The following is a 25,684-nucleotide window of genomic DNA, read 5'->3' as shown; positions in this document are numbered from 1 at the left end:
CCTGCTCGCAGTTTTCACGCGCATTCTACCATCGTCATTGAAAGCGACAAGAAACTGAAAATCCATTTCAGCCATTTTGGCTCTCCACAACTAATGAACAAATAATATTGTGTAACTTTTTGAGTTTTCAAAGTATGAATGAATGAACTATGTTTTCTATATTGCTTACGACAAAGACAGCAAAAAAGCTAAAAAATATATATAAAAACATTCTGCTAAAGATTTCGTTTGGGATCTGTTCTGTTGTCATACGTTTCCATGGCAACACTGCCAAGTGCCAACCGCCTTCTTCTCTTGCTTGGTGTTGCTGCTTAGAGGAGCTTTGCTTGTATTTTTAGCTCAACGTAAAACTAAAGTTACCAAACCAAGGCAGTCATGGAATTCATGGGTAGCGATTACACAGGAGATTTAAACAATGGCAGGTAACGTTAATTGATCATTTATTTTCCATTGTTCCAAAAACCACCAGGAACACTAACACTAATCAGAAGTCCACGAAAACCATGTTAGCTAACAGTTAATGTCAGTTTTGTTTTTACACTTTGGAAATATTGTTCTCAACTTTTTTATCAGTATTATCATCATCATCATCATCATCATCATCATCATCATCATCATCATCATCATCATCATCATCATCATCATTTATTCGTACATGGAATTACCACAGTCCAACTATACATATATAACTCACCAAATCCCATGGCCGAAAGGAACAGGAAGAAGAAAGATTCTTATATACCTGCCCCTACACACATACAACACACCGATAGACTTATTGCGTAAAACCAAACAGAATATACCAATTTTGCAAAAATGGAAACATCCACACAACTAAATTAAATCAACATAAATAAACCCATTTTGTGTATCTATCAGTCAAATTACATATTTAGGTTCATTCATTTATACACACACATGTATCTATACATTTATATAATGTATTATTCTATATTATACTTCTATATACTATATCATTTTTATTTTATTATAATATAACTAAATCATACTATTTATACTACACCATATTGGTACAGTATTATACCATATTTTAATATATTATTATTTTATGTTACGCTGCTATACTATATTACTATATACTCATACTGGCCTATACTGCAATTCTATGCTATGTTATCCTGTTATGCTAAACTGCAATATTATACTAAACTGTGCTATACTGTCTATTTATCTTTATTATCATTTGAATAACAACAACATGCATGTATGGAATACTCTCTCTTCAGGATGGAAGAAGTCATCACTCATACATTCTCCACAGGGACCACATACATTGGGGAGATGAACGATGGGATGTTCCATGGAAAAGGTGTGCTGCACTTTCCAAATGGAACTAGATATGAAGGAACCTGGGAGAACGGGCAAGCCAAACAGGTGTGTGTGTGTGCGTTTGTTTGTGTTACCGTGTGTTTGTGTTTCCTACACTTGTGCACATATTTATGTATGTGTGAGTCTATCTATTGGACATTAACTAAGGAGGTATTTATTGGCCCTTCTAAGGTTTCTCCCCTCTTGCCTGTGGTGCTTTTTTCCTGTTGCTAGGTTTTTAGTGCGTTCTTCCTTAACTTCGCATGGGGTATGTCTGGGAGTGTTGCATTTATTTATTTTACATTTTATTTTGGATTTCATGGTGTTTTTGTTTTGTTCTTGATTTATTGTGATGTTTCTTCTTGACTTGTTTAAATAAGACGTGTCCGGCCCATGGGGACATTAACGTGTGTTGTCTGGCCTTACAAATACATTTGATTTTATTTTATTTGAAATACAGTTTTTCTTTTGTAATGCCTATCATTTGCCATAAGACAATAAGATGGCTAGTGTATTTGTTTGGCTATTGTGTCACAAAGTAGGCCTAAATAAACTGAAATGGTGACTTGGACTTGGACTCGGATTAGGGTAATGGATGACTTTACTCAGACTCGACTCGGGCTCTTCTTTGGTGACTCGGACTTGGACTCAGACTCAAACACTGGGGACTAGAGACTCGACTCGACTACAACACTGACTGTGCGTGGTTGTGGGTCTCAGTGTGTGTTTCACATTGGTCATAGGATATTACGGTACATCTGGTCCCCTTTAGCAATCACTCCCTCTTATTGTGGCAGTTATTAGGTTTCTCTATCTCTCCCTACATGTGCTCTCTACATGTCCTACACAGGGAAGACATTTCTCTGCCTTCCGATGCAGTCGTTTATGCATGTCCGGCCCACGATAATGACCACTCCAATTATTATCATCATTACAACTGTGGCTCGTTAGGAAGGAGGGCAGCGCTGCACCATGACTGAACCGACTAGTCCCACCTGCCTCCCCCGCCGGCACATGTAGACCTATAGTGCCAACCTCTGTTTTAGAATGAATGAGCCCAATAAACCAGCCAAAATACTGTCACAGTCACAGTAAAAAAAAAAAAAAAACGTTGCAATTAATTATTTTTGCTTATAGTATATGGATTTTTATTGGTGCTGTACAACAGTGTGACATCACAGATCAGGAGTTGATGGAAATTCTTCCCTCTTACGGTTGGGAATTTACACAAACGCAGACAGAATTGGCTTAAAGTGGAACGTCACCCATTTTAAGAATTCACACATGTTCTTCAGTTCAGTCAGTATTTGTGAGCATGCGTCACTTTCTCCTGAAGTTAGAAATCAAAGAGACAGTGCGCTCTAGTAGCACACCATGTAACGCGCTGCGTCGCGAAACGGCCGACCCGGGTTCGACTCTCGGACCCGGCATCCTTTGCCGAATGTCTTCCCCTGCCCTGCCTCCCATTTCCTCCTCTCCCTCTCTCTCTACCGGACTGCCCGGTAGTACAAACCAATAAAAATCTACAAAAACATATTAAAAAAAAAAAAAATCAAAGAGACTCGGATGTCAAATCTGGGGCCTGCTCCATACACAATGGCATTATATTCTAGTGTTGCTAGAAGGTCTGAACCAGAATTAAAACATAATTTGGGTGTAAGAGAAAAGCTCACAAAAACATTTGATGGCCTCACAAAGCCCCATTCAATTGTCTATGCATTGGAACAGCCCCAGATTTTATATCCCATTTACATCAATAATTGAAGGGTTCACTCCATAGAAACCTCTGATTTGTGTGGTGGTGCATGCTCACAAATGTTGACCGAGTTGTCCTCCTGGGGCTTAAGAAGAACATACAGTATGTGAATTCATCAAATGGACGGCATTCCCATAATAACATAGGAAAGGTTCATGAGTTCATGAGTCATGGATAGGGATGCTCGATATTGGCTTTTTTACCGATACCGATATTCCGATATTGTCCAACTCCAATTTCCGATACCGATACCGATACCGATATCAACCGATACCGATATATGCAGGGTTTCCCCCCCAAAAAACGGAATAATTTCAGGTAACTAATAATTTCACTGGATGCATTCAAAAGGCTTTCTAAATGTAAGCATTATCTGTGCAAAATATGATCATTAAAAAAGTAAAAATGAACATTTTAAACCAACATGCATACTTTTGACAATAAATAAAATAAGAATTGGTTCTTACTTGCTTGCCTGGGTAAATAAAGGTTAAATAAATGTTAAAAAAAAAAAAAAAAAAATTTTTTTTTTTTTTTTTTACCGATACCGATATTTTCCGATATCACATTTTACTGCCGATATCGGCCGATAATATCGGTCGGCCGATAATATCGGACATCCCTAGTCATGGAGGTAGGTAATGAATTACATGTCATTGTTTCTCATCAGGGGACCATTCGCTTTGCTGATGGGCTGACCGATCAGGAGATAGAGAGGTGCAACGGACTCAGACCTGCAGGTTAGAATTCATTCATTAATTTAACTCACCAACTCACTCATTCACTCACTCCCTCCCATATAAGTCATTCATTCATTCAGTCAATCAATCAATCAATCATTCAGATCTGCTTACCAAAAGACAGACTAAACTTTAAGTAGATCCTATGTATGTGCTTTACAGTAAGTACAGTCAAGTATGCAGATCCCAAATTCACACCTGGGCAGAAACCGTGTTGATTTATGAACCCAACATAAACGTCAACTCAGTGTCAACAAGCTCAAATAGATCTTAAATGGATAGGTAAATAAAAATCCTTGTTGACCATTTGTGTGAGGATTGGTTCATTCCCCGCCACACGCTCCGCTCCTTTAAGGTACTGTGTTGATTGATGCATTCCCCGCCACACGCTCCGCTCTTTTAAGGTGCTGTGTTGATTGGTGCATTCCCCGCCACACGCTTTTGGAGCAAGTATCAATTCCAGCGCGCACCTGTCATAGTTTTTGATTAGCGCCCCAGAGGCTTTTTATACTGGGACTTCCCTTCAATCGATGTCGGGTCGTTTTGAATACTTCTGTTTCTGCCTGTTGTTCCCCGTTGCTGTGCCTCGTCTACTCTCCCTCCAGGACATCTGTGGATTGCCGCTGGTGAAGACCTTGTCCCCCGTTTTGAGCTGCGCCTCGTTTACCCGCTTTACTCTTGCGCTTTGGTGAGTTTGAACCAAACCCTTTTTTGGACGATTCTGTTTTGTGTGTTTTGAAGAACACTGAAGAGTTCTATTTTTGCTTACACTTGACTCAGCTAAGTTGTGTGTTAAAGGAGACACTGAAGATTATCATTTGCTTGCACTGGACTCAGCTGGGGTGTGTGTTTAGAAGAGACACAGAAGTTTATCGTTTTTGTTTTGCACTGACCCTCAGCTAAATTGTGTGTTGTGGTGAACACTGAAGATATCGTTTTGTTTGTTCTGGACTCAGCAAGGGAGGAGGAGACCGCACTGCCTCTGTGTGATGTGGACTGTTATTTACCTCTCTCTCTCTCTCTCTTTTCCACCTCGAGTTGAAGCTGGGAGTATCTGCAGAGCCGCTTCAGCGTCAATACCGTTTCCCCACCTCGAACACCAAGAGGATCTGCAGAGCCGCAGATAACTCTGCTGAAGGCAGTCTCCCTTTGTTTCAAGATTGTTACTTGTTCCTTTTTGACTCTGAAAATAAATACGCCCTAGTATTTGGCTAACTCTGAACTACCTGTCTGTGCCGTGCGTTTGAGGTCGGTTTCAAACCCTAACATTATGACCCGACCATGACGACCTCAGCCGACACAGACAGGGTCAGGGCAGCGTTGGCGGTCCAGATCGAGTTGGTCAACGACCACACCCAACAGTTGGGTGCGGCTGCGGCTGCTTTACAGGACCTCCGGGCCGAGGTCCAGTTTATTCTGGATGCCATTGACACTCTGGCCACCCAGCAGACTACCCAGGGGTATCAGCAGGCTGTTGTTCTGCACCAGCTACAGGCTCTCAGTACAGCATTAAACACTCTGCTTTTAACCCCACCTGTCCCAGGAGTCTCAGCCAGCTCACCACCCGCAGCAGACCTCGCACCTCGGGAGCCCCGTCTCTCCGAACCACGTCTGTTCGAGGGTAACTTCGAGGATTGTGCCACATTCATCATGCAGTGTGAGTTGGTTTTCCTTCATCAACCCAGCCGTTTTTCGTCAGAGGGAGCCCGAGTAGCCTACATGACTAACCTGCTCACGGGCCGAGCAGCACAGTGGGTCACTGCTTCCTGGGCTATGAGGGCCGATTTTTGTTTCTCCTACCCAGACTTCGTGGCAGAGCTCCGAAGGGTTTTCCACCACCCAGCTCGTGGCCAGGATCCAGGAGCTCGGTTGGGCACCTTCCGGCAGGACAGTGGCAGTGTCAGAGACTACGCGCTGGAGTTCAGACTGGCCGCAACGGAGAGCGGTTGGAACGATCAAGCGCTTCGTCTCACCTTCCTGAGGGGGCTCAACGACGCAGTAAGGGACCAGCTCGCGACCCAAGAGGAGCCCGATTCTCTCGAGGGCCTGATCAGCCTCGCTATCCGCATCGACGGACGCCTCCGGGAGAGAAGGCGTGAGCGAGCACGACTGGGACCCCCAGACGTACCCCCCGAGTACCACGACCTCGAGGAGGTTTTCAGTAAGTCCCGGGCTCAGGCCCTTCCGCCTCACCGGCCTTACGACTGTGCCATCGACCTCCGCTCAGGGGCTCCCCTTCCCGGCAGCCGCCTCTACAGTGCTGACCGTCCTGCCCCCTCCGTGACTGGTGGGTTTTTTCCCTCCCGAGCTGTGACTAGGAAGGAACCCATGCAGCTGGGACGCAACCGCCTTAGCCCGGCCGAACGGGAGTCCAGGCCCAGGTCCGGCCTTTGCCTCTACTGCGGCCGGGATGGGTACCGTGTCTCCAATTGCCCTACCCGGCCAAGAAGACCAGGCTCGCCGGGACCCCGGGAGATCCTCGTGAGCCGTTTTTCCTGTTCCCCCACCCGTGCACCACCTAACCATCTGACTAACGTCACCCTAGCCTGGGCGGACCAGCGGGCGACGGTGGGTGCACTCATTGACTCTGGTGCTGATGGGAGTTTCCTGGACGTTGAGTTTGCCACCCGGGCCAACATTCCACTTGAGGACCTCGGGAGGCCCTTGGAGGTCTTCGCGCTGGATCATCGCCGCCTGGCTGACATCACTCAACGCACCTGTCCTGTCCTCCTCACCGTGGCTGGTAACCACGTTGAGAGACTCCAGTTTTTCATTACCAGATCCCCTCTTGTCCCGGTAGTCCTGGGTCGGCCCTGGCTCGCGCTGCATGAGCCCCACATCGCCTGGTCCTCCGGCACCATCAGGGGGTGGAGCCCCTCCTGTCATGCCCAGTTTCTTCAGGCGGCATCCAGTCCTTCGCCCCGGGGTTCCCCTTGTGTCCCTGTCTCTAGCCCCCTCTCCGGGCCTCTGTCTCCGTCTCCAGCCTCCCTCGCCGGTTCCCTGTCCCTTTCTCCAGCCCATCTCACCAGTCCTCTGTCCCCGTCTCCGGTCCCCCTCTCCGGGTCTCTGTCTCTGTCCCCCTCTCCAGTGCCCCTGATCGCCGGCCTCCTCCACAGGCCGGGGCCGAGTGGGTCGCCGGGTGGCTCCCGTGGAGGGGGGGGGTACTGTGAGGATTGGTTCATTCCCCGCCACACGCTCCGCTCCTTTAAGGTACTGTGTTGATTGATGCATTCCCCGCCACACGCTCCGCTCCTTTAAGGTGCTGTGTTGATTGGTGCATTCCCCGCCACACGCTTTTGGAGCAAGTATCAATTCCAGCGCGCACCTGTCATAGTTTTTGATTAGCGCCTTAGCGCCCTAGAGGCTTTTTATACTGGGACTTCCCTTCAATCGATGTCGGGTCGTTTTGAATACTTCTGTTTCTGCCTGTTGTTCCCCGTTGCTGTGCCTCGTCTACTCTCCCTCCAGGACATCTGTGGATTGCCGCTGGTGAAGACCTTGTCCCCCGTTTTGAGCTGCGCCTCGTTTACCCGCTTTACTCTTGCGCTTTGGTGAGTTTGAACCAAACCCTTTTTTGGACGATTCTGTTTTGTGTGTTTTGAAGAACACTGAAGAGTTCTATTTTGCTTACACTTGACTCAGCTAAGTTGTGTGTTAAAGGAGACACTGAAGATTATCATTTGCTTGCACTGGACTCAGCTGGGGTGTGTGTTTAGAAGAGACACAGAAGTTTATCGTTTTTGTTTTGCACTGACCCTCAGCTAAATTGTGTGTTGTGGTGAACACTGAAGATATCGTTTTGTTTGTCCTGGACTCAGCAAGGGAGGAGGAGACCGCACTGCCTCTGTGTGATGTGGACTGTTATTTACCTGTCTCTCTCTCTCTCTTTTCCACCTCGGGTTGAAGCTGGGAGTATCTGCAGAGCCGCTTCAGCGCCAATACCGTTTCCCCACCTCGAACACCAAGAGGATCTGCAGAGCCGCAGATAACTCTGCTGAAGGCAGTCTCCCTTTGTTTCAAGATTGTTACTTGTTCCTTTTTGACTCTGAAAATAAATACGCCCTAGTATTTGGCTAACTCTGAACTACCTGTCTGTGCCGTGCGTTTGAGGTCGGTTTCAAACCCTAACAATTTGGCTGGTGCACGTGAATTGGCTGCTATATATACAGCTTGATAATGTGGTTATGGAGATCAGAGTTGGTTTTATACAGTACATACCACTCAGAAAGTGTATGCGTTGCCACAGCGTTAAACATCCCATTGACAGTTGTGGTGAACATGCCGTCCTTCTGAGGTGCCATGCATATAGAGACAGAGCGCCAATAGGCCCCGCTCTCACAGAGGTGACGACAAAATGTGCCGGAAGGTACGGGTTCTTACCTATCTCGATGTGATTTATCTAGAGATATCCACTGCACGAATTTGAGGTGTTAATGAAGCCAGCATAGCAGTCTGGGTAGCTGTGGTGGAGAAGATAAAGGGAAGCATATAAACTTGTAATTTTCTGATGTTAAATGAAATAGTGGATGTATAGTCCAAGTGGGGGTCCTGAGGGGGGGGGGGAGTGGGGGGGGGGAGGGAAGGGGAAGGAAAGAGTGAGGAAGAGCGAGCAAGAGCACATGTATTGTATTTATTATTTTTATGTCTTTTAATCTACATTTATTTTGATTTAATTACTGGACTGTCATTATTGTTATTATTATTTCTGTCATTGTCCTGTGATTTATCATTGATTATCACTGTTACTGTATTGTTTGTCTAGTTTCATGTTAAAAAAGGGAGAAAAAAAAAACATTTGTCCATTGAGAGTTGTGGTGAACATGCCGTCCTTCTGAGGTGCCATGCATATAGAGACAGAGCGCCAATAGGCCCCGCTCTCACAGAGGTGACGACATTCCATCGCTCTCCATTGACTTTGTATTGTGTGACAGTGCCTCCTTGGTCAACTAGCAAACCTTAGAACAAATATCTCAAATCAGGCATCAGCAGCACAAATGGGAAAACGGTGGGACCCTGACAATCAATAGCCTCTATGCCAACGTGTGCAGTAAGTCATGTTATACAATGGCATGCAAATATCTTGATTCTGATTGGCTGAAACAGTGAAGTTAGAAGTTGTTATATCGTATAACACACTCCACATGACCCCAGGTCCCTCCCACAACCGAATTACTTTATTTTATTTTATTTTTTTGAATGAGTCTGAATGAATGAATGAATGAATGGATGAATGAATGAATTTATTTATTTATTCACACACACACACACAATATATTACATATGCATATCTTCATGTGAAAACAACAACAACGAAATTGTGTGCATGTGCCAGGTCTCCCAAGAAGCTATTTAAAACTTTTGGAGGGAGCCTGATCATAAATACAAACAAAATATAAACAAACAAAAACAAAAACAAAAAACAAAAACATACAACGTGGGTAGGCTTACACACCTACCTACTAACTGACATACAACATAGATACATAAATACAGACAATTTATATACCTAAGTATGGGTTTTATTTAGAGATATGATTTAAGCAGTTCCTCTTTCAGTGATTTTTTGAAGGTTGTGAAGGATTTTGAGCTCGTTCCAAATCTGTGGGCCCCTGCATGCTATGCTTAGACTAGCACATTTGAGTTTTCTCCTCTTGCCAAAGATGAGATGCCTATTTCTTTTGTTGTGGATGTGCAGTGGACGGCAGACTGGGACAAGCTCAGACAGTCTGTGATTCATGTTGTTGACAACTTGATACATAATTGATGCATTTTGGTGTATGTTAAACTCAGCGAGCCTCAGGAGACCAAAGCGATGGAACAAAGGGCGTGAGGGCGCTTTAAGCCATGACACTACTCGTAGTATTTTCTTTTGTAAGCTTTCAAGTTTCTTGAGATGGCTGGGGTAAGTGTTGCACCATATGACATTACAATGGTTAATGAGGGGTTCATACAAAGTTTTATATAGAGTGAGAAGGGCATAGGGTATATAGGGTGAGAATCCGCCATGGATAGACAAATGGAAGTATGAATATGTTTTGAACGAATCCTCCAAAAAAGATAGTCAACTGGAATATGTTAGTTCGTTACACATATGTTGGATTATGTAATTGGTTTGTCATGACCCATTGTGAAACAAAATAAAAACCGCGGACCAAAAAAAAAAAAGGGCTGTTGATTATTATTATACTTTTTTTTGTCAGACCATTGGATCTACTATTGGATCTTCTTTTTCCCTGTGGATGGTTTTGTGAATAAATCTCCATTATGCTTCAATTACTGTGTGTTTATTGTATAACAATAAGGTTGGGTGAATTGGGCCATTGTATAAAAGCATTACATCACTTGAAGTCGTGTGTTATACTCATTAGATCATGCCTAGGGGGATCTAACGACCCTCCGCTGCACGTCGGGCCTAACAACCACCCCTAGGCGTGATCTAATGAATATAACACACTCCTGCGCGTGATGTAATGCTTAATTAAGCATTAAGATACATCAGAAAGCTATAGCATAACTGTATTATGTTTGCAAGTTTCTTAGTTAACTAGCTTGCTAAGACATAGCTAACATTAGCTTGCTAACAGCTAACTTGCCCCATCGTCATTTTAGTTCTAAACTATTTTTGCCATAAACACTACTTTTCCTCCCGCCTGTGGTGTGTCTAACCTGGAGATATTGACAGTCTATTGTCTGTCAATATACCTTGCTCTCTGGTAGACACAGGGTGGGTGCTACAATAAACCTTTGACATGCTGATATGTCATGTTTTTAATAACTAGCTACAGGCATCCTGTTAGGTTTCCCTCCTTGGTTGCCGTGCAGATTGTTGGTTTTGGAGTATGACTCGTTGTGCTCTGTCTCTATTAGTGTCACATAGAACTATGACAATTTACAAGACGACACCATCAGCAGAAACTCCGGGTTCGAATCCAGCTGCGGTACCTCCGGCTTGGTCAGTCGTCCCTACGAACACAATTGTCAGTGTTCGCGGGTGGGAAGTCGGTGGGGTATGAGTCCTGGTCATTGCAAACAGCAACTCCTACTGGACGGTCGGGGCACCTGTTCAGCAGGGAGGGGATCTGGGGGACATAGATGATGATGATGATGATGAAGACTTTATTCCAGACTCAAGGTCCATATTACACATATACAAAACAACAACAAAAATACAATAACTAAAGAAACAAGGCCAACAACATAGATTAAAATACATATAGGCATCGATTCCAATGTTTCCACAAATCAGAGGAGTACCTTGTATCACTTTGTTTGACATCAGTAATGGCACCTATTATCCTATTTTCTTACTCTAATAGTCGACACGTAAATTTAAACATCAAGTTCCTCAGCAGAGCATGGAAGGTGGGGACATTTGTAGTCACAAACAAATAGCTTGCACTAGTCCGTCTTGGGAGGATCCTAAATGCATCATTATATTGTGACAGATTTCCTCCCCCCTCCCATGGATATGTAAAGGATGGGAGATACTTCTGCTACAGGAGGAGTAGAGTCAATTAGGTAGCTGATTAGTACTGATAGAATACACCTGCGCAGCATTAGTTCACACACATCTCACGTGCACACACTCCCGACACACACACTAGCTGATTAGTACTGATAGAATACACCTGCGCATAATTAGTTGACACACATCTCACATGCACACACCCCAGACACACACACTACAAAGCCACTTGGATAGTCAGGAGTAAGTTGAGCGGAGTAGGAGTTGGAGTTGTGGTATTGAGAGAGAGAGATTGTGTATTCAGAGTTGTGACGGTGAGAGGCAGTGAGTTTAGTCTGTCCAGATATTGTTTGGCTAACCATGTCTCTTGAAGGCACAGGATTGCACATCCTTCCAACAGTTTGTCAACAACCAGACGTCTCGCTTTGTCTCCAGCACTGTGCCCAACACGCGCGTTAAATGACACAACCCGGATCATACCTGTCTATTTGACAATACTAGCACTGAGGTTTCCCCCTTCATCCGTTCCGTTAGCTGGAAAATCTCTGGGTTTTCTTGGCTTGTAGTAGTGACGGACAAACGTCCCAGCAGGCCATACCTCTGGGTCGTACATTTCAGCCACATCCTGGCACTCCGCAGTAATATGAAAAGAGCTGAATCTGGTCTGAGCTGTCTCTATCCTCCGACAGGTGACTTCCCGGTCCAGTTTCTCCTTCAAATACTCCTTTAGGGTGTCAGTGTCCAAATCAGGGGGAAACTTTGTGGCAAATATGTTCACCATCTTTGTTTTGACAACTTCGATTGTAGAACTTGTGCCTGTGCCGACTATGCCCACCTTCTTTCTCTCTCGTTTCAATAGCGCTCGGCTGGCCCGAGGTTTAGGTTGAGTGGATCCATGTTTGTGAGTCTTCTTTGTTAGCTTTTATTCACAACTTGACTCCACTCAGAAGTCTGTGGTGGGGGTTGTGAGTTGGACACGACGGCGGTAGGCATTTGCCCTCCAAAGCTGTCAGTGCTTCCAGTTGTTATGACGTCCTATAGCATATTCAGCGCTGGGTCCCGGGCTTGCATATAGCGTTAGTCCCAACCTGGCTATCAGGATCGAGAGGCCTTTCAATCACGGACACACGGTTGTCCAGGGCCACATTCTCCACCGCAACTTTTCACAGGCGAGCGTTTGGGCCTCGAGAACACTCTTCACCCTGCATAGAGTGAACCTCTGCACGTGTTATGTTCCCCCAGTGAAACTCCTTGCTGTCAGGTGAAAAGAAGCGGCTGGCGACTCCACATGTATCGGAGGAGGCATGTGATAGTCTACACCAGGGGTTCTCAAACTTTTTTATACCACAACCCCATTTTATTTAGGAATGTTTTTGGCGACCCCACACTTAATGTATCGCGTAATTTCAATGTGGAATTAAGGAATATCAAAATAAAAGCTTGTTGTTGAACTTGATCATGCATATTTATTAGAAATTTTTATTACAGCACTATGTTATCAATACACATTTATAAAACAAGGCATATTTAGCCAACATTTTTGCCAGAACATAAATAAAAAAAAAATATTTGACTTTGGGTCCTGACCCGTAGTTTGAGAACCGCTGGACTACACCCTCCCCAGACTGACAGTAGAGCAATGTGCACAATGACCAGGAAGGGAATTGGCATAACGACTAAATTGGGGGATGGGAGGAAAGAGAGAAAGGCAAAAAAAAATTCTAAATGATATGGTGGCCGTCTTATGCGTACAGAAGGAGATGAGCATGACCCACTTCCAGAAGGATGCGATGATGAGGATGTGATGGCGTCTCACGGAAGACGTTTAGCACTATGGGAGACGGCAGTACTGACGCCATTTGTCTCCCAGTGGTAATGTTAATGTTACGGTTTGGTAGGTGTGTTGGACCCAGGTGCAGTACAGAACAGATACGACAGATGTTGGTTTTCAAACAAAGCACTACTTCTTTAATTCGAGTAGATCAATGAACATGCATACGATGGCAGATAAACAAAAGGGGATAAATCTCAGTCTCCAAAACACGTTGAATATGCTTCACAATACATATAGATACTCTATACAATAATCAGTGGAAATAAAGGGGAGAAAGCAAGGTCTCTCAAACGACGGTGCTGCATATAACACGATAATATACACTTTCAACAACGAATACAATCGACAGTCAAAGTGACACAGCGACTCAGACACATAGCGAACAAACTTATTCTCCGTGGCAAGGAGCAATCAGGCTTACACATGTAGGTATACTCAGGGACAGTTTAGTGATCGACTGACTGGTTTGTGTGACACAGGGGAGAATATGAAGAGATCCTCTTAACAAGCGGGCAGAAAAGTGGCAATTTTTGAACTTGAACTTGAGGACTGCATACTTTTTTTGCAAACCAAAACAACATACTTTATACTTATAGCACATGCAAAAAAATCACTTTTAGTGCTAAAGTAATAGAGTTACATAGGTCTGAACTTGAGTTGTAAAAAAACTTGTTACTCAAGTTTTTCTGTAGTAGTTAGTAGTCCAGAGGTAGTATTTCCCCAGAAGGTGGTATGGCTTATAAATCCAGACGGAGCCATAGCCTGAGGCCTTATGTAGTACCTATCCAAATTTCATAAAGATCCATTCAGAAATGAGTGATTAGGAGTGATTTTGGTAAACTGTGTACAAAGAAAAACTCAGTTTTCTCATAGACTTCAATTCATTCGGCTGTTTTGCTCTTCCTGTTTTCGAGTTTCTTCGTGTTTTTTGTTTTTTTTATTTAGATCCATGTGGGGTATCATTGGAAAGCCACACTCATTGGTTACAATGATCTACAATCATTTTCGAGATCGGATCTAGATTGACGGAACTACTGCAGCCTGAGTCGGGAGTGGTATTTTGCGCAATACCGTGTACTTTGCACAAGCCTCAAATACCGGCATGTAACTCGAGAACCGCTGAATGGATTTTGTCGGATTTTATCGCTATCGACAGGCAACAAATAAGCCATCAATTCAATATATATATTGTATTACAAAATATGCACACAGAGCCACTAGGGGTCGCCAAAGTGCCGGTTGCAAAAAATCCGAAAAACATCCCATATGAGGGACGCAGCTTAAGAGGTTCGAGCCACACCAGGTACCAATGAGTGTAATTAGGACAGATAGACATGGCAATTACCCACCAGGTAACGCTAGAGCAAACCCCAAACGTTACAGTTAAGGAGGGGGGGATTTGAATGATTTCATGATGATGTCGTGGACCCATTCGCATCTTATCACTGTAGTGACTAGGGGTGTGTAAAAAAAAAAACATTCACATAAGAATCACAATACATACATCAGACCGGCAATACGTAAATCGCACTGAATTTTTATGGCCACCCCTCTATTTTGGTCACACCACAACTGGGGGAATAAACAGGGATTAGATGGTGTTTGTTCATAAACTACAACTTTAGGACAAAACACAGCGAAGACCATCGTTGCCCAGAAATAGTCATTACCTCTTAGTTTTAGGTCACTGAAACTGGAAATATCCTCCAGCTGACTGGGGAAATAGGCCTGAAAACAGATCAAACCTAACTTTTCACAATGGTGTGAACGGGGAGGCCGGGTGGCGCAGTGGGCAAGGCGCTCGCCACCAACGCAGGAGCCCAGCTCTCTGCGTTGCTTCCGGCTTGGCCGGCCGTCGTACTAACACAATTGGCAGTGTTAGAGGGTGGGAAAGCCGGTGGGTGGGTCCTGGTCGTTGTAAACAGCGACTCCTACAGTTCGGTCGGGGCGCCTGCTCAGCGAGGAAAGTATCTAAGGGGGGTAGTGTGATCCTTCCACACGTTACACCCTCTCAGTGAGAGTCCGCGCTGCCAGGTGAAAAAGAAGCGGTTGATTGGCGGAGGAAGCATGTGATAGCCTCCATCTCCCAGACCGACTGTGGGGGGTAAGTGCGCAGCGACCAGGAAGGGGATTGGGACTTGGCATAACGACTAACATTGGGATGGGAGAAAAACGGAGGAAAAAGGAGGGGGGGGAAATATCAACAAAAAAAATGGTGTGAACGGTCAATGGTGGCCAGTGTTGGAAAGTAATTGCTTGACTTAACATGATGCACTAACAAAACAAACCTTTCAAACAATGTAAGTGTTCTGCCAACAATTTCTATACAGGCCAAATACAATGGCAGTCAATAGGAACAGTGTCTGTGTTTCCCCCAAAAGTAGGTGTGGCAGAAAAAAGCCAAAGTACCCGGATGTGCTGGTCTGATGTATTCTACTGATTAAAAATCCATTAACAAATTCCCAAATATCTTTTTAATTTGAATTTTTTTATGTTGCCTTGTTTTGCTTGCTTTGTTTGACTGTCAGTAACACGTTTCTGTTCAAATGATTGCATTCATGTTGAACTAAGCTAGGAAATAAATCATACTCAAACTGAATTTATTCATACTGAATAAAGGTTTACATTTGATTCAGTGTGATTTATTTTGAGACCTATTAAAGTGTCTACCACAGTCAAGTAACTCAAAAATAGCAATCTGACCCCAAGAATCGAAATTAAATTGAATCGTGAGATTTCCAAATCGCAGCTCTAGTAGTGACTCTTCGGCCCCTGTCTGTGACTAAAACCTTTCTGTCCCATCAACACAGGAGAGACTCAGCTGACAGATTTGAACCCTCCACACACCATCCCTGAGGACAGTTATGACTGTGGCGACGGCTTCTACAATCCCAACACCAGGGTCATCACCGACTACATGGGCAAATTCCTCAGGAACGCAGGTGGGACATGGAGTAGTCTGAGCGAGCGAGCTATCTTCCAGGTTATGCGACCATTGCCTTAAACCTCAGTCTTTGTAATAGTTCAAGTTCAAGTTTCTTTATTATTTGTCATACAGAAATACAGAATACTTTGCATGAAATGTTTCTTTCTGTTTCGCTCCTGAGAGTGTGCTAGATAATAATAAGATAGTATAAATAAGTATAATAAGTAAAAAATAGAGAGTCAAGAAGTCAAGTAAACACAAGTGTAAACAACAATTGTTCAGTATACCTCTATATACAGTATGTACATCTGGTACAAAAATGGTGAGGTATAGCTTAGCTTGTGGTGCCACCGTTGTGGTGGTGAGGTGCAATAAGGAATGAGATATGTGTAATTCCCTTACCAATAATATAAATATAAAGTGTAAAGTGTGATAAAGTGGGTGCTACAGTGTGTTGTTTATTTAAAGTGAGTGTGTGTGTGCTGTGGGTGTGTTGCTGGCCTGTTATTGTTCATTGTTAAATCATTGTTCATTGAGCAGTCATTGTTCATTGAGCAGCCTGATGGCCTGGGGATAGAAGCTCCTTCTGAGTCTCTCTGTGCTTGCCATGAGACTCCGGTATCGCTTGCCTGACTGCAGCAGTTCAAAGAGGCAGTTGTTTGGGTGGCTGGAGTCTTTGATTATTCTCTTAGCCTTAGCCTAATAGTTATTTGTTTTTTTGGTATTCAAAATGAGAGTGACACTAGAGTAGACGTCCCTCACTCCAACAAATAAACATAATAACTATAATAAGTCTTACAAACTGACAAGTCTCTGATGTTTTGCTCAAAGGAACACGTCAACATCAAGGGAAATGCACTTACCGTCTTCTCCAGAGTCAGTCAAGAAAATAGATACCAATTTCCTCTCTGTGCGTTTAGTGCATTTTAAAACACCTCTCCCGGAGCTTTAAGCTAGGCTAGTGGTCCACATCCACTTCCAATAATGTTGGCGTGTTCCTTTAACACACACGGTCCCCAGGATGTTGTGACATCGCAGTGCTGGAGCGCCGTTAGTGACATCAAATGATATTCCTGTTGAAGTGGGGAATCATGAATCCACTGACATGTTATTATTGGATCGGAGAATTCCCAATGCCGTGCGCTGCCACTTGTCCATGCATCAAAGTCCCAATATTTAAATAGATTTGGGTCAGGCCTAATCCCTTGATTTATTTTAATAAATCCAATACTGAAAGCAAACATTATACTCAGCACAATCTCGCCATATGGGAAGCATTTGATAACAAAGAGCCTATGGAGTGATGTTAAATGGATTATCCTTGGACTCTCTAATACAGAGGCAGATTATTGGTACGACTCATCTGCCAGGCATGCTTCTTCTACACTGTAGTCACTGCAAGGGTCTTTTTTTTTTTTTTTTTTTCAAAAGTGGAAAACTCAAAACACATTTTTCCAACCATTGGATGCCCGATGTCGGAACTCCTGATTTGAAGGGAATGCGCTCTGTCAGGTCTCCAGATAGGAATTCCGAAATTCCGACATCCTCCGCCAGGTGTTTTCTTTTTTTTGTGTGTGTGTATTCTCCTCCCGCCAGGATTTTGCATCACATTTTGCATCATGCGTGCGTGTGTGCGTGTGCGCAGGGGCGTAGCTGGGGGGGGGGGGGGGGGGTAGTTTAGGATGATTCCAAGGGCCCAGCACTGGGGGGGGGGGGGGGGGGGGTAGCTTAGGATGATTCCAAGGGCCCAGCACTGGGGGGGGGGGGGGGCCCAAAAAAAAAATCTTTTTAGTAGACATCACTCAAGTGTATTTATTGATGCTCTCATTGATACTATGTTTGTTTCTGAAGTGTGTGTGTGTGTGTGTGTGTGTGTGTGTGTGTGTGTGTGTGTGTGTGTGTGTGTGTGTGTGTGTGTGTGTGTGTGTGTGTGTGTGTGTGTGTGTGTGAGTCTGTGTGTGTGTGTGTGTGTGTGTGTGTGTGAGTGTGTGTGTGTGTGTGTGTGTGTGTGTGAGTCTGTGTGTGTGTGTGTGTGTGAGTCTGTGTGTGTGTGTGTGTGTGTGAGTCTGTGTGTGTGTGTGCGTGCGTGCGTGCGTGTGTGTAAATCGCTAAATGGTAGCCATGCAGCATGTTGACAACCTGGTTTTAAAGGCCCAGTCAGTGATCCAAACGGTGAACAAACGGGTAGCCCCCACCACCAAAAATAAGAATTGTTTCTCTATTGACTGAGAACTTGATATAAGGACTAACATTACGCAACAGGTATGTGAGTTTTTAATTGTGTCTGTTTGTTTACGTCAGTGTTTCTCAAAGTGGGGGGCGTGCCCCCCAGGGGGGGCGCAGAGGCATGACAGGGGGGGCCTTGAGATTTAAAAAAAAAAAAAAAAATGTATTATTATTACAGAAAATTATCACTAAAGTGCTATCTGTTGCAGCTGCACTGTTCTCCATGAAAATACCATATTTGGATAGTTTGACCATTTCTCAAAATCTGAAAATCATTATTTAATAAAACACAGAAAAGGATCACCAAGTTACTCTGGATAAAAAATAACTTTACAGACAACATTGAGACTAAGCTTCCTGACACACTCCATCCAAACTCTTGGAAGAACTCATTGAAATCTCATCTGATACCACCTGGAGAGCTAGTTTCAGAGTGTGGTGCTGAGTACCAAGTATCTCATGATGCAGCAGTTAAGGTGTTGATACTATTCAGCACCACATATCTGTGTGAAGCTGCATGCTTTTCATCCATGACAGCTCTGAAAACAAAATATAGGGCCAAGTTGAGCCTTGAGGGTGACATGCGTGTTGCCTTGTCAAAGACTGACAGCAATAAAGACTGTTTGCTTATTTCCTATGTTCGCTTTGTAAATTCCCAGTCACTGAGTGAAGATCTGCTGTTTTGCAAATATGTCAAAAACAGAGCGACAGCTGATGAGCTCTTCAAAATTATTGACAGAATTACCTGACAGAACATGGACTGAAATGGGAGAACTGTGTGGGCTTTTGCTCTGACGGTGCGCAGGCCATGGCAGGGAAAATGAGGGGGCTACAGGCGCTCATCAAGGGGGTCTTGCCAAACGCGCAATGGACGCACTGTAAATTCACAGAGAGGCGCCAGCGTCAAGACAGCTTAGCCCTGAGCTGAATGAGGTTTTGACAGAAGTTATAAACGTGGTAAATTTCATCAAAACCCGACCCCTGAAAGCGCGCCTGTTCTCTGCGCTGTGTGAGGAGATGGGAGCTGACCATTCTGCAGTGCTGTTTCACAGCGAGGCAAGGTGGCTCTCACGAGGGAAGGTGTTGTCAATTTGAAAGGTCACGATATTGGTGTTATTTCAATAAATTTAAACATGGCCCATTTCATGACTATTTTGTTGGGGCGAGGGGGGGGGGGGGGGGGGGGGGGGGGGGGGGCAAAATATTTTGGTCCGCCAAAGGGGGGCCTGACAGAAAAAGTTTGAGAAGCACTGGCTTACGTCATTAACTCATTGGGTGCCAAAAACTAATAATATTGTGTCTTGAGATATCTAGTTTTTAGTTTTTTCCTTTGATCCCCGTTCTAAACACTTGCTAGGAGCTGCCTGGGTCTCCCTGGCATAGCTGCCTATACGTTGGAATTGCAATGACGATCGAATCCCGCCAGGTGGCAGTATCGCCTACCTTTTGAACTGGGGATATCAGTTGTCTTCCAGTACTGACTTACCTATGGCTGCTTCCGCCTCGGAGTGGATCAGGACATAGCAATCGGTGGAAGATCTGGTGCCTCAGACCTATTCTTTCCCATATGGTAGCCATGCCCAATATACACAAGTAATTGCGATCGCCATGGGGTCGACTGGGATCTATTCATTTTGGAGTACCTTCTGACTGAGGTAAGGTCTATCTTAGGTAACCTGCTGGTATTTTTTAACCTAAAACATGCTTCTGTACCGATCACAGTGTCGTATTTTACCGGACCTAAAACATGCTTTTGGTAACGATCACAGTTTCGAGTTAAAACGACCCCCCCCCCCCCCCCTTGATGATTTTGTGAAGACACACATGTATATGGTATATACCTTTGATTTGGAAGTATTTGGAGTTTCAGGCGAGCAACCCGAACGATTTGGGCATAATGCATATAACGCATCATATCTCGCAATCTATGAAAAAAGACTTATTAAAAAGATTATTTAGGAAAGGGGCGATGTTTAGCATGGAATAGTATAACACAAACTACAGTATGTAGAAATGAACTCGTTAGTCAGTGTTGGACTATGAACAATGCCTGTCAAATGAGCCATACTATTGTCTCCATAGCTATAATACAGAACACACGATGGGACCCAAGCAAACATCGCTAAATGGTCAATAACACTGGCGCCATTGAGTAGAGATGAGAAAACAGCATGGCGGTCAATGAGTTAATGACAACCTGAATATCCTACAAGGGGGTCAATAAAGGAACTTATTTTATCCTATTTGAACATCAGAGTAAACAGACCTATATTCTGCTTTATGACGTCTAGAAAGAATGTTCCAAAAAGCCCTTTTTCTATCTACAGATCAAAGTCTTCAAGAATGTATGTGAATGTACCCCACATGATGTTCAAAATAAAATACTGATTGGGGCTTTAAGTGTAAAGAACGGACTAGAACCAAACAGAAACAGCAGTTCTGTTAAGCTTCTGGACTGATGATTGCCAGGTCCACTCAGATCCAGGTCTATGTATATTTCAAAATAGACATGTCTTCTTTAGTCTCTGGTATGGGAAAGTCACGAGCGGGGGGGTTGCTGTGTGGAACTTCTTGTACCGTGGTGGCTTCTAATAAACGGGACGAACATGATCTCACGTCTAGGTTTAAAGGACACATGTTCTCGAGGCAGAGCTCTCTGGGTTGGATATGTTGGAGACGTTGTATATACAACAGTTACCCCCAAAAATGTTCGCCATGTCAGGGTGGAAATGCCAGTGAAACCGCTCTGAGAGCGAGCAACACTAAAACTCTCCACTCCAAACCCATTGTAATGAGATTGTTTCAGCTCCGGGGCCGAGCCACCCTGCTTGTTCCGCGGTGGGGATGATACGCGTAAACAGTATAGCGTGTCCTCCACTGATGGGCATAGCAGGTGTCTTCAGAGGAACCGCTTCTTTGGCCTCCATTCACTAAAACAAACATTTTGGACGTGGAGGAAACGTAACACTGGTGTAATAACAGTGTCTTGGGTTTGATGTCGGCCATGTTTGCACCTTGTTTGGACCTAATAGTCAAGTTAGTTTAAAATACCCTTCCCTGGGGTAGTTAGAGTGGATCGAAATAGACCAAATGGAATATCTTGTAATTCTCTGGAACCCGAAAAGTAATGTTGTGGAGGGTACGACTTTGGCCCAAGGGTCCTACTTTGGTCAGCCCTGCGCTAAAAGAAAGAGATGCTAATTTTGTTTACTTCAGCTCAAACAAGGATGGAGCACTGTGGTGTGTACCCTAGGTAGGACCCACGCAGAGCACTGTGGTGTGTACCCTAGGTAGGACCCACGCAGAGCACTGTGGTGTGTACCCTAGGTAGGACCCACGCAGAGCACTGTGGTGTGTACCCTAGGTAGGACCCACGCAGAGCACTGTGGTGTGTACCCTAGGTAGGACCCACGCAGAGCACTGTGGTATGTACCCTAGGTAGGACCCACGCAGAGCACTGTGGTGTGTACTCTAGGTAGGACCCACGCAGAGCACTGTGGTATGTACCCTATAGGTAGGCCCCACGCAGAGGTCTTGGGGAGATTGAAACGGGTCCCCAATTGATTCTCCGGAAGAATCATCCTTTGAAAAACAGTTGAATGTTGAATTAAAACTATGAATTCAAAAGCAGGAGACATTTTTCCCTAGTCGGCACAATAATGTACCAAAGTTCTTTGGTAACAAGAATATTCATTCTGAAAATAAAGGTTGTCACAATTAAATTGATTGCAAAAAATAGGCAATTAAAAATGAGTGCATGGATGCTTTTGAAGCGTTTCATTGGTGGCAGTTAAACGTTCCGAAGCGTCTATAGTGTGACGGAAATACAAAAGAAGGAGAAGAATAATTTCATTCAGAAACACAAGATTGTTTTAAAACGTTTTGAAAGAAGTTGAAGTGCAGCTTTAGCGCCGTTTCAGTGGTGCATTCATGAGGAAAACAAAATGCAAGTAAATGTTCAATTGTAGGGTGTCCGGGTAGCGCAGCGGACTAAGCATCTGTCTACCACCGCAGAGACAGTGGGATCGAATCCAACTGTGGTGCTTCCGGCTTGGTCGGTCGTCCATACTGGCACAATTGGCAGTGTCAGCGGGTGGGAAAGCCGGTGGGGTGGGTCCTGGTCGTTGTAAACAGCGACTCCTACAGTTCGGTCGGGGCGCCTGCACAGCGAGGGAAGGATCTGGAGGGAGGTAGTGTGATCCTTCCACATGTTACACTCCCGCAGTGAGAGTCCGCGCTGCCAGGTGAAAATAAGCGGTGGGCTGGGTACACATGTGTCGGAGGAAGCATGTGATACTGATAGTCTCCGCCCTCCCAGACCGACGGTAGGGAGGGGTAAGTGTGCAACGACCAGGAAGGGGATTGGGAATTGGCATAACGAAAAATGGAAAAAGGAGGGGGGAAAAGATAATAATAAAAAAAAAAATCAATTGTATTTATTTTTATAATTTTTTTGATCAATAGTTTAGAGATGCACTAATTAATCGATGAAATAAATGTTTGGATGAATCGATAAATAGCGGTTAGTAGCAGCTCTACTTGGATAAAAAAAGAAAGCTGGAAAAATTTATTCAAAGAGAAGTTCCTGTCATTCACCAAGGAGAGGCGTTCAAAAAGAAGGATTCTTTGACGAACGAGCCCATCACTGAAATCCACAACAGAGGAAAAGCAACAGAGGAAAGGCAGAGACACGAGATACGCTGGTATTTATGTGTTGCCTTTGATCGTCTTCTTAAACACAGGTATGGTTTGCGGGAATTCCTGGCAATAGTTTATGCATGATTGACTAGCGTCCTCAGGCGGGAACGCAGTTTTGGACCCAATAACCGCCTCCACCCCAGTGTTTTTAGATCATCTAAATCTATATGCAACATAATACGGATTGGAAGGTCCTTATATTTATCATGGCCGTATCCACAAGCATGCAAATCTCATTTCAAACAGATGAGAAGATGCGCCTCCTTGCTGCATGTCCTCAACATGTGTTAGAAGACAAAACACATGTAATGTTTTCAGAACCCCCCCCCCCCACACTGTGGGTTGTTTGTCATCGTTACAGTTCTGGTACTGATCAGTGAGAGGGAGACGAGGGATTAGAGAAAGTGAAAGAGAGAGAGAGAGTGTGTGTGTGTGTGTGTGTGTGTGTGTGTGTGTGTGTGTGTGTGTGTGTGTGTGTGTGTGTGTGTGTGTGTGTGTGTGTGTGTGTGTGTGTGTGTGTGTGTGTGTGTGTGTGTGTGTGTGTGTGTGTGTAAGAGAGAGAGAGCAAGCAAGAATGGGTTTAATTTAAATCTGAACCAGCTCCACTAGTAGTCATCTTGATATGAATAATTTAAATCTGAACCAGCTCCACTAGTAGTCATCTTGATATGAATCATTTAAATCTGAACCAGCTCCACTAGTAGTCATCTTGATATGAATCATTTAAATCTGAACCAGCTCCACTAGTAGTCATCTTGATATGAATCAGTTAAATCTCATTTCTGATTTAGTTCAATCTGGAGCCATACAGTAAATACATGTAGTATACATTTGGTTATACTATTCAGTTGATTTGTGTCCTTGTGTATCTCCTTGTGTGTGTGTGTGTGTGTGTGTGTGTGTGTGTGTGTGTGTGTGTGTGTGTGTGTGTGTGTGTGTGTGTGTGTGTGTGTGTGTGTGTGTGTGTGTGTGTGTGTGTGTGTGTGTGTGTGTGTGTGTGTGTGTGTGTGTGTGTGTGTGTGTGTGTGTGTGTGTGTGTGTGTGTATGTGTGTGTGTGTGTGTGTGTGTGCGTGTGCGTGTGCGTGTGTGTGTGTAGAATACCTTTACATTACGACCAGACAGTCTTTGTGAATAAGGACCTAAATAAAGCTTTAACATAAATAAAAGTTTAACAATCACAGCAGATCACAACTGTGCTTTTAATAACAGGTGTGTGTGTGTGTGTGTGTGTGTGTGTGTGTGTGTGTGTGTGTGTGTGTGTGTGTGTGTGTGTGTGTGTGTGTGTGTGTGTGTGTGTGTGTGTGTGTGTGTGTGTGTGTGTGTGTGTGTGTGTGTGTGTGTGTGTGTGTGTGTGTGTGTGCGTGTGTGTGTGTGCGTGCGTGTGTGTGTGTGTGTGTGTGTGTGTGTGTGTTGTGTGTGTGTGTGTGGCGTGCCGTGTACATGCATGTGTATCTGTCTGTATCTGTGCATGTGTATGCGTGTGCTCGTCTTGGCCTGTGACTCATCATAGATAGGACCTGTCCTCTGTCCTGTATTGGATTTATTTTCTTCCCCCGAGAGGTGAAGGCACATTTATCAGAATGGGTGTGAATATACAGAATGTATCACCTCATGGCTTCCGTCCAGGAAGAGAGGGGAAGCAGAGGTCCAGTCCGCAACGACGGGACGCAGGGAGGACCCCGCACAGGGGACGTCTTCTAGGGGGTGGAAAGAGGAAGGAGCTCCCCTGTGCCATAGTCACAGCTGGGGGATGTTGACGTGGGACAGAGAGGAGGGGACACTATACAGTATCTATAAAACGTTGCAACATCAAGGCTCCTGGAAATATTTTAAACCTTGAGTGATTATGATTTCACTTCCTGGAACTGAATTTTGCCACTAAGTGCTGTAGTATCAATCATGCTTACTTCGCTGGAAGTGTATCTTCTTTTGTTTGGCAACATTAGCTTATCAAACATTCCCCATCGCAAAATATTGGGAACTATTTGGGACCCTGTTCATCTGAGCCCACTCCACATAACTCTTCTAGATAGATGACTGTGGGGGAAGCCAGGCTCTATGGAATCCAGGCCCAAGGAGCTGCTGTCCGGCCAGGCAGGAAGGGTCTAGGAAATGCCCAGTCTTTGGGCCAAGAGGCCCTGAGAAGAAGCAGAAAGCAGATGGGAGGGAGGAAGGGCTGGAGGAATCTCTAGCAGCAGGGTGACAGAGGTCATCTGGACGCCGACCAGCCCCTCACAGGTTGCAGAGGACGGGGACAGGAATGTGTGTGTGCGTGCAAAAACTGGGTGCAAAAATTCTATAGGATTTTTTTCAAATATATTTCTTTTAAAGTTTCTTATGTATAAAATCCAAACAATTAAAAGAAGATGTGTTTCATTCTTCACAGAGACACAAAATAATAACAAATCTTCATGATATTGATATTTTTTGCTTTCATTACAAAGTTTATGTGTAAAACATTTCAAACAATGCACGCGCGGGTCGCGCGCAAACACACATACCGGTACACACACTCTCATGAACACACTCTACACACATGTGCACACAACTACACATGCACAAGAGCTTGTCTCTGTATTATGCACAGCCTCTCTGCGTCACTCTGTTGTGAGCACGCTCTCCCTTGGCAACCAGCAGTAACACGGTGGCTCCAGCAGGCAGACGGCCCCAGTAGGAGTGTATCGCCATTATTGTTTGTTGCAGTTTCCT

At 44.4% G+C, this 25,684-nt stretch overlaps 1 protein-coding gene across 1 annotated transcript in view; it reads left to right on the top strand.

Moving 5' to 3' along the window:
• Positions 1-1,302: 1,302 nt before the first annotated feature.
• Positions 1,303-25,684, top strand: part of morn5 (MORN repeat containing 5) — a gene marked incomplete at both ends in the record, with an annotated part of 33,943 nt that continues 9,561 nt past the window's right edge. Inside the window, 3 exons of the mRNA XM_084324962.1 lie at positions 1,303-1,395; positions 3,756-3,825; positions 15,935-16,066. Coding sequence (XP_084181088.1) covers positions 1,303-1,395; positions 3,756-3,825; positions 15,935-16,066 — 295 coding nt within the window. The remainder of the gene's footprint in view (positions 1,396-3,755; positions 3,826-15,934; positions 16,067-25,684) is intronic.

The sequence above is a fragment of the Notolepis coatsorum genome, assembly GCF_963971535.1.
Source record: "Notolepis coatsorum genome assembly, chromosome: 11".
Taxonomy (NCBI): Eukaryota; Metazoa; Chordata; class Actinopteri; order Aulopiformes; family Paralepididae; genus Notolepis; species Notolepis coatsorum.
Note: the sequence above shows the minus strand (reverse complement) of the source record. Positions and strands in the feature narration are given on the sequence as shown.